This window comes from Pieris rapae, chromosome 15 (genome assembly GCF_905147795.1).
Source record: "Pieris rapae chromosome 15, ilPieRapa1.1, whole genome shotgun sequence".
NCBI lineage: Eukaryota > Metazoa > Arthropoda > Insecta > Lepidoptera > Pieridae > Pieris > Pieris rapae.
This window is the reverse complement of record NC_059523.1, coordinates 3732822-3748344: the sequence shown is the minus strand read 5'-3', so window position 1 is coordinate 3748344 and position 15523 is coordinate 3732822. Positions and strand designations below refer to the sequence as shown.

At 38.1% G+C, this 15523-nt stretch overlaps 1 protein-coding gene across 2 annotated transcripts in view; it reads left to right on the top strand.

Annotated features, from left to right (window-relative positions):
• Window positions 1–5689, top strand: part of LOC110994841 (neural/ectodermal development factor IMP-L2) — a 39869-nt gene extending 34180 nt beyond the window's left edge. For both annotated transcript variants that reach the window (XM_022261732.2, XM_022261724.2), the window contains exons 2-7: window positions 1260–1391; window positions 2488–2651; window positions 3413–3575; window positions 4142–4335; window positions 4973–5095; window positions 5277–5689. In XM_022261732.2, coding sequence (XP_022117424.2) covers window positions 1280–1391; window positions 2488–2651; window positions 3413–3575; window positions 4142–4335; window positions 4973–5095; window positions 5277–5297 — 777 coding nt within the window. In that variant the 5' untranslated portion in view covers window positions 1260–1279 and the 3' untranslated portion in view covers window positions 5298–5689. The remainder of the gene's footprint in view (window positions 1–1259; window positions 1392–2487; window positions 2652–3412; window positions 3576–4141; window positions 4336–4972; window positions 5096–5276) is intronic.
• Window positions 5690–15523: the final 9834 nt, after the last annotated feature.

The following is a 15523-nucleotide window of genomic DNA, read 5'->3' as shown; positions in this document are numbered from 1 at the left end:
TTTGGGACCCAATATTCTAAAGTTAAAAGGCCGAATATCGAAAAGGCCAAAAGAGACAGGGCTAAAAAGCGATATAATATTGTTTTATACATATTCTTAAAAGCCTGCCTATGCTTTAATTATCCTACGGGTTTTTTATGTAATAGGAGGCAATCGAGCAGGAAGGCTTACCCAATGTTAAGTGCCGCCCACTGACACTTAAATTGATAAAAGGCTTGTAAATGCGTTGCCGGCTTTTTAATCTTTTATCTTTAATATGATTTGTTTTTGAGGCTGGTGTTGCTATTTACTAGGTTTGAATGGCGCAGTTAATTATTTAAAAATGGCTAAAGGGACCTTGCTTTTCTTCGTAAATGCCAAAACAAACAAGCTTACATACACATAAGCAAATACATAAGCTTATTAAAGTTTAATGCGTCGTAGCCTCTACGGAACTTTGTTATATAACTTGAATCTGAAGTAAACATGGTCACGCGACCAATAAGCTCCTTTATGAAATCGGTTAGTAGATAACGTATTAACTAGATATCTTTATCGGTTAAAAATAAATCGAAATTTGAAATATATGTTGGCGCAAAATTAACTAGAAATTGCGTCACCGGTCTTTTATTGATTTCAAATCGTTATGACCAAAGCTTTATCATTTTTAACAAAGAATTAGGCAAATTATAAAAAAAAAATTTGAATCTCCACGAATTAAGTTCTATAAGACTTAGCACAGTGAAGAGTAAGCTCCATCATTTCTTTATGCTTTTCAAAGTTTATTTTCATTACCAACTAACTTTGCTCTTGACCACACCAATTACTTTTGCCCAATGTGCACACACCCTTTTGTGTTCCGAGAAGGGCCCTATGACGTCACTGGGTTGGTATTTTAAATATTTTGCCGCAAAAAATTGAACCGGTTTCAATACGGAAACGTAAAACTTAATTTAACTGCGTATTAACTAATGATTTTTACGCGCTTTTTTACGGATTTAAAGTGATAATTAATACTTTTACATGTGGATTATGTGTTTATGGAATAAAGATATTATGATGTTTTTTCTTTTCTTTTTTTTCATAAAAAAATATATGTAATAAACTAATAATAATTGAGTTCAAAATAGATAATTTTGCTACGTTCTAAATTCAAATCGACAAAGTTATGTCAAAAGACAAAGAAACAAACTCAAACTTAATATTTAAGAATAACTTTTATAAAAAAAAATTTTATAATAAAAATAAAACAAATAATATATGTTTTCATTTTTCTTCAGATAAGTTATAGAATCTCAAAATGTATGCAGTTCTGCTATTCGCCGCTGCGGCGCTACTGAGCAATTCTCGCGCAGCCAACGTCAACAGACACATAAAGTTACTCGACATTAACAACAATATTGAGACTAATAGTAAGTACATTTTATAATTATATATAGAAAAAAATTATATATAGTTTATGTGCCATATAAAGGTTATAAGTAAGAGCAGTCTGTGGACTGTCTATAGATGTAACACCACACTGCGTCAAACCTAGGAGGGTAATGGAAACTGAAAGAGTGCCTCTCTTTCTAATAAGCGATTTAAAAAAAAAGAGTTTGGGTCTTACGTGTCTGTATAGGGACTTTTTTTAAGACAAGGTAAGATGAAGGAAAACATCGTAAAGAAACCAATACAAAACCGGCATAAACACTTCCCGGGTATACCTACCAGAAATACCTAGTTGTCTATGAAATGTTCATAGAAACGAATTAAGGAATTAAATATTATGACACTAACTGATCATTTTATTCATGAAGTGTAGTTGTATGCACAAAAATATAAGCTATGTTATAACAAATGGTGACTTAAACCAGTATAATACTCGAAAGAGATCTAACCGTACGACCAACCAGGCTTCAGAAGTTAAACCACTCCTTATATTATAGAAATTGTATAAACTCCTGTTTAACGTGGCGGATAGTTACTTGCCAGTTCTTCTTTCCCGTTTTACGTCCATGACTTGCAAACTGGTAGTAAATTTAAGTTTAAAATCAATATATATTTTCTGTGTACAAGTGTACTTGTCTACCTGTATGAATAAATTATTTTGAGTATAAAAGTTATCTCTGGTTTTTACCATAGGTCTTTAATAATAAGTAGCGACTGGATTATTATTATTAATATATTTGCAATGGGGTTTGGTATATTTTAATGCTATAAAAAATGTGGGGTGGGTTAGCTTTATCAAGGGTATAAAACTTTTATAAACAGTAAACGGTCGCAAATACTGTGATAGAGTCTTAAAATGATATAGTATTTTGTATTGTCTATGTACAATAAAACGTTATCATATGATATTTTGGGTATACAGGAAAAATTCACTATTTAAAAACTCTAGTCATGTTTTTTATTAGATGAATCGTTCCTGAGTCCCTTGCGAAACAGATACATCAATATGAGGCTTGAAAAGGTTGTAGTTCCACTGATTTTATTTCTTATTTTAAGTAAAAATTTTTGTGCTTGCAGCAAGGTCATCAGCTCATCAGACCAAGCGTTTCATTACGATCACAAAGCGGCCGGCGTCTCGCAGCGCCCACGTCGCGGGCTCAACCCTGGAGTTGACTTGCGAAGCGATCGCTGCACCAGCGCCATCTGTACATTGGTTTAAGAACGATGCTCCCGTGTATGAGGTGAGTTAGTTTTATTATTGATTAATTTTAAAGATAATTTAGGTGAAATTATAATTTATTCTGAGAAATAATTTAAATAGTTTAAGCTGCACCATGAGCTCACTACACACACGTACCACAGCCGAATTAGGTATAAGTTAGTTAAGTGTATTTCATCATTTCTTTTCTTACATAAATGTTTGAGCCTTTTTGTATATATAGTTACTTTTGTTATATAAAATTTATGTCAGCTATATTTTTACGAAATAAATAAATAATATTGTTTTTTTCCTTTTGTACATAACTTAAAGTGAGTCTTAATTTATGAGAAATAATTTATTTTGATACGGGTCTAATGTGTGATGAGCTGGGTACGCGAAGTTTTGTCTTGAAAGAGAAAGAAAATCCTTAAGTGATATGTTAGAAACAGTTGATAATCACTTTACTAATAGACTGACACTGATAATAATAATAATAAAAGCCATATATTTCAGATACTTTACATATTTCTATCATCTCATTAATTTCTAGATATCTGTGTGCCCTTGTTTTCAAAAAGACTCCTTTAAAACTACACTATTCCACTCTCTGTTATGTACCACCTGCTGTATCTTTAATCAGGTCGACCCACCTTTGGACACCATCCTAATACTTTCTTACTCCACTATTCTCTTCCTCTTTGCTATGTCCCCAATTTCCTCCTTTGTTTTTTTATTATCATTGCTACCGTAGTTATTTTTTTTTTATTATGTATATATTAATTATATATTGAATCCTTCCAGTACGACAAAGAATCAAATGAGGTGATAGACACCAATCCTTCTTCCCTTGGTCGTGTGAGGTCAACTCTACTCGTCACTCGCAACGACGCACCGTCAGAGTATACTTGTCTTATACTTTCTGGATCCAAAACTGCCCGGGCCTCTACAGTTGTCTACAGCTCGGGTAAGACGAATTTTCAAAAATGTTCGATACTTAAATTTAACTTCCATTTTTAAAATTATTTGCATGTTCAAGTAAATTTAAGTTGAAATTAACATTCCATATTTAAAATAATAAAAATTGTCAAATAATAGTTTCGGATTTAATTGGCGTTCGATTTTAATATTAATAATAATATCAAAAATTGTTCTTGCTTAGTAAGCAACAGTTTTCAGATTGTTTATGGTTATATAAAACGTCTTCTTAGAATATTCAATAACACTGTATTTTATATTATTTACATAAAGCTTTGTTGACGAATATAAATGCGATATTTTTGCGATAGAATTGACATAACTCAAGTACTTGTCAGCGACAGATTAAGATTTTTTCAAATAATATAACAGATTTGTGGATATATCCGTAAAAGTAATGTTAAATGTTAAATTGTATTACCAAAGACAATTTGAGTTTCGATTATTTTATCATTATGTATACTCAGTAACAAAAGAATAACGTACCATAAAATATAAACCACTATTCGTGATTTAGGTCCCGTAATAAATAGTACTTATGCAAATGATTTTCAGGAACCAATACAGATCTTACGGAACGATCCAAGCTGGTACCACTCTCGCCAAAAATTCTCGTCTCATACAAAGTGTTCGTTGACATCATCGGCAGTAACATCGTGTTGCCATGTCGCGTGAAAGGACATCCTCGACCAATAGTTACGTGGACTGATAATAACGGGGAACCTGTGAAAAAGAATCCAAGGATGAAAGTAATTATATTTTTATCCCATCTATTTTAAAAGACCTACTTAGTTCGTTTCATGTACATAAATTTGACATTGTAATCTAAATATAGTTAGTAAACGTTTCCACCACCATAGAGATCTAATATTCAGAACATTGTTACTGGCCGTCTAAAGTCACACGCGGGCTATATAAAAAAAAACATCGAAAGTAAAAACGCGCGAAATGCTTGTTCATGTACGGATTTAGTAAAATACTTAATATTAGGTTTGGAATTTACTGATTTTCACATAGAAGTGAAAAAAAGAAGTATACCTGCAAGATTTTTATAAATTATATATTTATAAAATAATAATATTTTTTGAAAGTTGTTTGAATGCATTATAAATTGTAGGCTCTATTAAAACAATTTCATATGAATTAGAAATTTCTTTGAATTCCTGTCTCATTAACATAAAAATTTTGAACATGTAGATTGTTAACATGCATAAAAAATATTTTATTTTTGCCTTCGTAGTTTTATAAATAAATAATTAATAAGTACAAATTTAAATCATAGACGTATAAAATGCATGCGTAATGTTTCGGGCCTTTGCCTAAATTTTAACACATCACTCTCCCGAAACGGTCATAAATCAAATATTAATAAGAAAACATTTTTAGGTCCTTCGATCCGGAGAGTTGGTAATATCTAAGCTGCTCTGGAGTGACATGGGGGAGTTCACTTGCCGCGCAAAAAATCTCTTTGGATCATCTGAAGCCAAAACTTTTGTCTATCCGGCTCGGGTATGTATCATTAGTGGTTTAATTAGTTCATCATTATATAAGGTTTAGTTAATAAATGCTTCAAATATTACCTTTTGGAGGAAGGTGAACAGCCCCTATTACCAGACCTAAACGGTTGTAGGGTTTTAAGCTAATGTTTAAATGACATTTCATATATATTAATTTGAATTTTCTTTTTCAGCCGAACGACACAGACGGCTAGACAGACGAATAAAACAGCCGCGACACAAATTACTTAATGAATGTTCCTGTTTTGTAAGGGCTCTTCACACTTATGAGACGATATTATTTATTTTTATTAATATTAGAATAAACATTTAATATAATTCATAATTTTATAAACAACAATAAAATACAATCGACAATTTTAAATTATAGAAACTACAACTAAAAAGTTTATTTTCAGTGTTTGAAGTATTGTATAAGTATTATTTTAGTATTATATTGTTAACGGCTGTACCAGAGGCTTGTGTGAAGATGCCCCAATCGCCTATTTTTTACATTTTTGTTATAAACGATCATTATTAAGTTTTATTTAAATGTGATCTAAATACTTATGTAGAACTGTGATTTAATAAATTCATTTAAACAGTTTCTTTTTATTTTGAATTTACCCGTTCCTTGAAAAATTAAGTCGAAATTAATTAACCAACTCCTCGTCTATAAATAGGAGATAAATGTCAAATGTATCAAATACTAATATGACGAACAACTATTTTGTATGGTGGTATTATATATTTATTAATAATCCTAATATACATATATTATAATCGGGTTTGATAACTTATAACTCTATAACGACTGGTCTAATGTTTTTTTTGGATTTGTCTCTATTTTCAATATACGAATATTTATGTGACATTCAAAGAATGTTTCGTTGCGTTTCGTAACTGTTAAATATTAAATGCCACTTTTACAAAATAAACCTGTCATATCAATTGTTGCTAAGTTTGAGTCACATTATTTTAAGCCTCGAGCTGTATTCTAGAGACGAGTTTACATTGTTTTATTAAAATATTTCAATAAATATTTAAGTCAGCCTGCATGTCAAACTATTGTATAATTAAATTTTTTCCCCTGGCAATACTAATAAATAGTATAGTATTAGTATAGACTAATATTTATCGATGACCGCAACGCCCTTACCGACTAAGAAAATTATTTTGCTGTAGTGGCGTAGGTATTTTACATGAAAAAATGTAAAATGATGGGAGTAATAAATAAGTACTGCCATTGATATTGGTTGTCAAATACGTTCGTTCAGAAATATGATGTAGTTCGTATGTAAACTTAGGAAAATATATGAAGCTAGTAAAATACATACAACATACAACAACAAATGAACAATTAATTTAAAAAAAAACAATTACACTAAATCACATCGGATTATTCTGTCAAACCAGTCAGTCTATTATATATGACACATTTGTTGTTAGAGGTTAGTTAATTATAATATCCAAATGACAAACTTAGTTTTTGTTATCATTGTTTATCCTTGTAATGCAATCGTACTATTCGCCAGCTAGTGCGTAATGAGTTCGCTTATTACGCACTAGATGGCGCACCAAATTGAAAAAAAACAGCATATTCTCATCATCGTACAAAAAATTAATAATATAGAGAATATAAAAATTAAATTAAAAATAGAAATACACTTGTCTAGAGAAGCTGCTATCTGGTAATAGATGGCGTTAACGGCAATATTTATAATATAATATATAATGGTAATATGTAATATATATTTTGATTAAACGATAGATTAATACCACCCATACCACCTCGTCCGTGGTTCTTTGGTGTTTTAATGCATTTCTGGACACCACTGCTACGTCAAACGAATTGCCACTCGAGGTGTATGCGAACCAATTTCACTGAGCGTCGTATAAGAAAAGAGTGTACCTATTCTAAAAAGGCCAGCAACGCACTCGGGAGCCCGATCCAGCTACTCATAGTCACTCTCAACCGTGTCCATAGATGGATATAATATCACTTAACAACATGTGATTCGTTTGCCCCCAGTTCTATAAAATAATCTTTGTCATCTGCAAAAAGATTGAAGAAAAAATAGATTTGACTCTGCGTCATAAATTCGTGACATTTTATTTGTCAATTTAGGAAATAACTTTTTTAAAACTGGATTTAAGTAATTGACTCAGTAAGGTAACGCTTTTTTAATATCGAATTCTCAAATTTATTTTTCAGAAGATGTCTATTAAAGTGGCATTTGACATATACAGGTGATTTGTATTTAGCTATCTATCGCGTATACATATATCTTATTTATATCTGAGAAAGATAACTATAAAAAATTACTATATCTTTGAATGAAAACTTTTAACAGTATTCTGTCTAAAATGTAATTAAATTTCGCATTTAACAGTGTTTTCAATGTGTCAATAATAATAATTTATTTGGAAGAAATAATAATTATTTTAACAAAAATGTTATGGTGGTACGAGTAAGGAGTGCGTCTTAAAAGGAATTTTACTTAGTTTTAGTTTTTTTAAAGATTATTTACATACAATTCGAGAGAATAATTAAATTTTTATATTTATAAAATATCACAGTTTCTTTAGTGTATTTATCAAATAGTTAATATGAAATTGGTTAAGCTGTTTGACCCGAATAGAAGTTGTGAATTCTGCTGTCAGCAAACATTTATGATTAATAATTAGACTGGCTTCGGCCTAATAGTTCACAAATCGATCATTTATGGATTTCATCTGTTCTGACCTAAGAAAAGTTTAGGGAATATTTGATATAAACATTATCGCAGATAGTATGCTATTTGTATACATACTATAAAAAGCTACTGAAATCATTTTATTAGTAGAAAGCTAGCCATATATTTTAATATATTTTTTTATAACTTCGTTGCAGAAACAATACAGTTGACACAAAATAATATAATATAAATAATAAATTGAAAGAAATATATAAATAAAAAGCAATTGGCGACCTCTTCTAGCCATCTCTTCCAGGCAACCACTTCTTTTCCAGGTAACTCAAATTATAGGACTTTTACGGATATTAAACAAAGAACTAAACAAAAACTATCGCTGTTAGATGTTACAGAGAACCAGCACTAATTAAATGTACCGTACATAATATAGTTAAATGCCAATTGTATAGTTAGTCAACTAGTAAAAGCTTTGTGCTTTTACGAACTAAATATGGGTTAACAGCTAAGTTGATCAATGTTACAAGTATATGTAACGAGAAATATAAGTAGCTCGTAACAACTTATTTATTTATTTATTGTGCCATGGAATCGTGCGCAGCAATTATTGCTTTATCACGTTGCTAAAATTAAGGCAGATGTTTGAATACTCTAGATAAATAGTGAAAACGAATGTCGTTTTTGTGGTTTTTTTACTCAAGTCCCAGAACCTCAAGAACCCTACATTAATAGGACAAGTTTTACCCATGCATGAAACATAGTTCAATATACTTTTACATATTCTGGACTGGATTCCTAGTGATTTGGTTTACTTAAACATATACTAACAGACTTGACGGACGTCCTTTACTAAAAAAAAATTAATTGTTAATATAAACCATTCTGGAATCCACTTGTAGGCATATAAAACGTCATCAAATCCATCCATCTACATTTATATTAAATATATTAACAGCAGCATATATTGAGCTGGCGGAACATTATAAACAGCTCATATATAAATCTTCCAATTTTATTCCCTTTGGAGTAGACTCTTGGGCCCTGTGGTTAGCGTAGACGCTATTTAAAAATGTAATTGGGCACCTGGTAATTAGTACCAGGCCGGTGCTTACCTCGCTCAACGAACAGCGACCAAAACTTTTTAAATTTCTTTCAATTTTCTATTTATAATATTATTATTGTTAAAATGAACATATGTAAAGAATATTGTAAATGCTGTATTGTTGTGTGTTGGAAATAAAACGAATCCATTCTATAAACATAAATATTATTGCTTAATACGCAGCTTTCTATTAAAAATAGACAGAGAATATTATTTGCTATTACATTTTAACTGATTGACAGTAGCCTTGATTTGAAGCTCCACTTTCGGACGTATTACATAAATCAATAGGCGAATGCCAATAATTATTTCAATCTACATTGAAGTGTATGTATAGATTTACATAAAAATAACGACAAGGATAAATAATGTCATAAAGGTCATATGTATAATATAGACAGCATCCTTAGATAACGTCTCCACATTTGTATGACTCTTTCGTGAACCATTTTCATGTTTTTTTAGCAGGGTCGTCTATTTAGAGTCATAATCGTATTGGATTTTACTTACCTTTAAGATTATGCAGAAATAGAAAATTACATAAATTCCATTCCAACAATCATATCCAGGCAAGCGCTTCATCCCACAGGGTAAGTGGAAGTGTGGCCTTACCAAGAAAACTTGACGATGACCTGCTGACAGAAGCAGCCTTCACCATTGCGAGGCTCCGGGCGGCAGGTCTTTACGAGGCGCTTTGTCTTTCGTGAAAAATTGTGATGCGAAAGTAGGTCTGGTAGTTTGGTTCAGATATTTGTCATGTTGCTACATATATTTTTTTCTTTCTTAACCTTAATTAGTAATTAAGTATCAAATTCAGTAGATTTAAATTTAAAGGGGGATTGAGGCTCCAGGTGAGTGCCATGTCCGCCAACCCCTAACACCGCCGCTGCCTGCTGAAGAGCCAGATAAACTTGGAGCAAGGTAAAATGCGCGAATTAAGGTTCACTGAGGACTCGTTCGTCTACCTTATTTAGGGATCATAGGACATTCACGTCCGTATGACGTCAAGTTAAAACAAAACTAATAAAATTGTTTAGGCCTTAATTGGAACCTAGGACCGTGCTAACTACAAAGCCAAAGAAGCGGCAATATCAAAACAAATTATTACAAGTAATTTTTATTAATGAGTAAGCAAGTCGACGCTCACCTTTACAAGTAATGTAAAACACGGTGTAGAGATGTCGAATCGTGCGCAGGAAAATTGCGATCACTGGCTTTGTATGGTACAAGCGATAAGATATGCGCTTGAACTCTGTAAACGTCAATCATAGAAATAACTTAGAGCCTTCCATTCCACAAAGACCACATGGCACCAATAAACCCTGAAAGGTGGACAACACTCCCGTTATCACCCAGTGTTGTATCGATGGGCGGCTTATCAAAGTCTATCTAACCCCTTATTTGCCTCCTGTTACATAAAAAAACACAAGAAAATTATTAGTTGAGTTCAAGCCAGAATGTGTCCAACTTAGTAGAAAACTCAGTCAGAATTAACTTCACCATTCTGGATATGAAGAAAGGTTAATAAATTTTTGATGTGAAACATCTATAGCCGCACGTAAAACCGACTTCTGGCGTGGCGACGCATGCCGTGGCGACGCATCGCCACGCTATATGATATACAGTCTAAATGCAGTAGTAAATTTCACATTAAAAATATTTAATGAAAGTACTGTTTATTCAACAAATAGTCATCGTTATCTGGAAAAAAATCGTAATATTTTATTTTATCATTATGACAGATTTAGTTTCTATCACAATCTGTTCTTTTCTGCATATTACATTTATAAAATAACTAGCTGACCCGGCAGACTTCGTACTGCCTCATCGATAAATAAAAGACCTAATCTTTTGTATAAAATGATTTTAAAACAAACAAAATAATTATTAATGAAAAAGCATTTATTGAATAAAGCATGAAGTTTTATTATTATTTTCGATACATCATGTTGCTTACTTAGAAATCAGAGTTTTCCTGAAATACTGGCTATTTATAAGGTTTAAATTTGATATTCACAGACACACACTGTGAAAATACAGTCTGTTAATTAATTTAAAGCTTTCTCATAAACTATATTTTTTGTTTTGTGGTGCGTAAATAAACAAAGAAGACGGTTTTCCGACGCGCGAACACGCGACGTATAATTGTCCATGCGCGAAACAGGGAAACTCCAAGTTGATTCCACAAACTTCTAAAAACTGTCCTTGCGATTTATTTATGGTCATCGCAAAGGCCAGACGTACTGGAAATTGTAAGCGTTTAAAATCGAATGGTAAGTCCGTTGGAATCATCGGTATCCGCGGGATCAAGACATCCTCTCCTTTGTATTTTCCTTTTATGATTGTCGCCTCAATGACGTTATTCATCAGTCTTTTCACAGCCAGTCTTGTTCCATTGCATAGTCGAGGTTGATTAATGTTACGCAGCATGATTTTTTTTTTTTTTTTTTTTTTTTTTGAATGGAATCTCGCTGTTGGCCTTAAGGGCCTTTACAGCTCAGCACGGGCTGTTTGGCGAGCTTAGCTCAGCCGGAAAGGGGGGGTTTCCCGCGACTCGCGCAAGGGCGTCTCCTGTGAGACTCGAACCTCGGCTTGGGCCGTCGCGGGGGGGTCAATCGCCTGAAGGGCAGGACGGAAGCTCACTGGAGTGAGCGAAGTGCGAAGTAAAGGTCCTCGCCTTCCCCGGTGAAGGCGGTTTTTTACTCTAATCTGTCTATTGCTACTGCTATTATTATTGGCCGCGCGGGCGGCTTTTAATTTATCGTTAGCTACTGTGATTGGATCATCCGGATCCGTTAGTACGTGTCGGGGCCTCCTACGAGCCTTTTTAGTCGGGAAGGGGTAGTAATTGATGCTTTTACGCACCAGTGGGTTGGGATGGTGTTTAGCCTTGTCGAAGTGGCGTTTGGACGCCAACTTCATCCATTGGGCTATGGTAGGGAGCTCCAGGTCATAGTGGAGATCGACGTTTCTCACGTAGAAGGGTGCGCCGGTCGCGATTCTCATGAAACGCGACTGTAGCACCTGTAACCGGTGGATGTACGAGGGGGCACAGTGCGCGAAGACTACGCTAGCGTAAGTCATGCACGGTCGGACGCAGGCCTTGTACAAGGTTACCTTGTGTCTAAGGGACATGTGACTCCTTTTATTTAGGAGGTAATGGAGGCGAGAGAGGACAAAAGCGGCCTTCTTGCGAACGGCGGCTACATGCTTACGAAAATACATGCCGCTGTCGAGCGTGACTCCTAGATATTTGACGGACTTTTGCCATGGAATGGCTTGTCCGTAAAGGGTGACCTCTTTTTTGAGGAGAAATTTTTCCCGAGTATTAGCGTTAGCACCGGGGTTGCCCCTGGCAAAGAGAACTGCAACGCTTTTCTCGGGATTTAATTGGAAGCCCCATTTCCGGAACCATTCGCCTAGCGACGTGGTTGCGGTCTGGAGTCTATCCACGATGACACCTCTGTCTTTATGAGTGGTATAGAGAGCGGTGTCGTCGGCATAGAGGGCTAGCTCCACATTCGGAGCCCTAGGGATGTCGCCGGTATACAGCGTGAAGAGAAGGGGCGAAAGGACCGAGCCTTGCGGTACTCCGGCCCTGATTGGACGAGGAGACGATAACGTTCCTTCCACGCGATAGCGAATTGAACGGTCGGACAAGAAGTCGTGTACGATACGCACGAGTCTCAGTGGCACTTGAAGGTGGTAAAGCTTGTAAATCAAGCCGTTGTGCCACACCTTGTCGAACGCCTTCGCTATGTCGAAGAAAAGCGCACCCGTGGCTCTCGGTTTCAGTGAGCTGTTCATCCCTGAAAGGATGTGCTCCGTGATCCGATGGACTTGATGGACGCACGAGTGGGCCGGCCTAAAGCCAAACTGCTCATCGGGAATGAGCCCCTTCTCTAGGGCATAGTCTAGGAGGCGCTTTTTCACTACCTTCTCGTACAGCTTGCTCAGCGTGTTGAGAAGGCTGATAGGGCGGTAACTGGTGGGATTGTTACGAGGCTTGCCCGGCTTGTGAATACCTATGACAATGGCCTCTTTCCACTGCGCCGGGAAGGTGCAGTTTTCGAGTAGGCAATTGAATATGGCCACTAGCAAGCATATCAGATGGGGCGGGAGGCACCGGAGGACCTTATTCGAGATGGCGTCGAGACCTGGAGATTTACGAGGCAGTGAACTCTTGATTAGAGTTTTGACCTCGACGATCGACGTAGGCGGGAGCGGCTCGGGAGAGAGGGGCAGTGCGACTATGCGTTCGACTTCGCGGTTCACGTGTTCGACGTGCGCCGGGTCGCTATGGTCGAGATACGGCGTGCACTGCTCCACTAGGTTGACGGCTAAGCACTCGGCTTTTTCGTCGTCATCGAATGCGTCAGGCAGATTTGGACGCTTGAGAGGGGGCATAGAAGCCACCGTGTCGGTTTTAAGGGAACGCGCGAGAGACCAATAGGCCGTATGCGAAGGTGACAATTCGCTGGTAAGACGGTCCCAGCGTTCGTTTCTTATTTCACGCATGCGCTCTTTGACTCGGCGCTGCGAGGCGCGGAGTGCTCTGCGGTTATCGTCGGTCGGCGCTCTGGCGAAGGCGCGAGTCGCCGCGTTCTTCTCGGTCAACAGACGCCTCGCGTCCGGGGGAAGCTCCCAGCGTTGAGCGAACTCATCTGGGACCTTCCGGGACGATTCGGCGACCTTGGTCTGAATGTAATTTGTGACCGAGGAGATCGCGTCTAACGCGTGAGCGGACGAGACTAAATCGTCGGGGATGTTAGAGAGGTCAGAAGTTTCGACGGGCTTGAGGGCCTCGTCTAGCTTCTGCCAGTCGACAATGGACTTGTACCTCTTCTCTTGGGTATTAGGTGGGCCGAATTCAAATTGAACCGGGAAATGATCTGAGTCTAATTCGTGTAGCACTTCTACGCTACGCGGCTGTAGTGCTACGTTTCGTAGAACCGCTACGTCTAAGACGTCCGTTGAGAGAAGGCCGTTACAAGTTATGCCGCGACGAGTCGGTTGAATGGGGGCTATGACATTGAAATTGAGCACGTCAATAAGCCTACTGAGGGCTCGCCCGTTAGGGTTTTCTTTTGAGCTATTCCAGTCCCCGTGCTTGCTATTGAGATCCCCGACCAATAAGACCGAGGGGCCCAGCGCAAACAGAGTCCTAAGATCGCTCTCTAGGATGTCCTTAGATGGAGGGAGATACACCGACACGATAATAATCGGCTGATGACCGGTCATAGCCACGCGTAACACAGAGCACTCTATGTTTGTTAGCGACGGCGGGTCTAGCGGCGAGCAGTGAAGCGCACGTCTATAGTAGATGAGCGTTCCGCCTTTCGCCGTAGGTCGGTCGTTTCTAACCGCGACGTAATTCGCGAATCTAGGTGCGCGGACGCTGGGTTTAAGAAACGTTTCCTGTACGAGGAAAATATCTATTTGGTGGCGAACGAGGAAATCTCGGACCAAATCTGCCTGCGGCTTGAAACCGTTTGCGTTAAATGTCACTACGGACAGCGATCGAGCCTTGACCCTAGACGTGGTCGTAGCTATTTCGGTGTGTTAGATTGTACAAATTGCCGCACGGATTGTAGTAGCAGGGCATGCTGAGAAACGACGTCAACCTTAGCGTTCACACCTTTAGCTGACGTATAGGCTTCGTGGAATGCAACCAGGGCATCCAAGTCTAACGCGCCTACAACGCTAAGCGCAAGATTAAATGCGCTGTGAACTTTTGCGGACTCCGCAGATGCCTCCGCGGGAGGGCGGGGGGCTTGAGGAGGAGGGCTCGCCTTAGGGGTGGTCCTCTCCGTTGTGGCGGGTGTTGGCGCTGGCGCCTGGGAAGGCGCCGCAGGTGCCGCTTTGGTTGGTAGAGGCGGGAAGGCCTCTGACGTGAGCTGGGGAGGGCCCTCCGTTGCCGGGGGCTTGACCCAGGGGCTATTTTCGGGCTGCGGGGCCGGCACGTAAGTGGGCTTTGCTCCCAGGCCACGGCGGGCCGCGTCACGCCCCGCCGCGCGCCTAGACGCCGGCTTATGCGCCTTGGGGGCTCGAGGACAACCGCGATAATTCGCTGGGTGCCCCCGTTGCCCGCAAAGCACGCACGCCGGCGGCTCGGCGCACGGAAGTGTGCGCTTGCAGTCCGCGGTGCCATGGTCGCCTAAGCACTTAACGCAACGCGCCCTGGCGAAACAGTTACGGGCTGCGTGCCCGTAGAGTTGACAGCGATGACACTGTCGTGTAAATGAATGTTTGAGGGGAGTTTCGACCCTCAGTCCGGAGAGCTTGCAACACTCTCTGAGACCGAATATCTTTTTCCCGCTCGGAGTGAGATCTAGCACTACGAGTACCATATCGTACTCTTCCTTGGTAGTGCGTTGGAGCATTCTAAATACCTCCCTAACGGGGTACCCTTGCTCAACTAAGTCGGTTTGGACTATCCCGGAGTCTATTTCCTTCGGAATGCCCTTGATAACTACCCTGAGGACGCGCTCCTCGGGTAGGGGGAAAGTATGTCCTCCGATACCTTCAGAGCGAAGGTGGGAGGTTAGAAAGCGGTGGTGATCCGAAGAAAACACCTGTACGCATAAATTATCCCGCAGCGTACGGGCTTTGTAATTTATCGACTTAGTGTCGAGGAGCTTAGAGA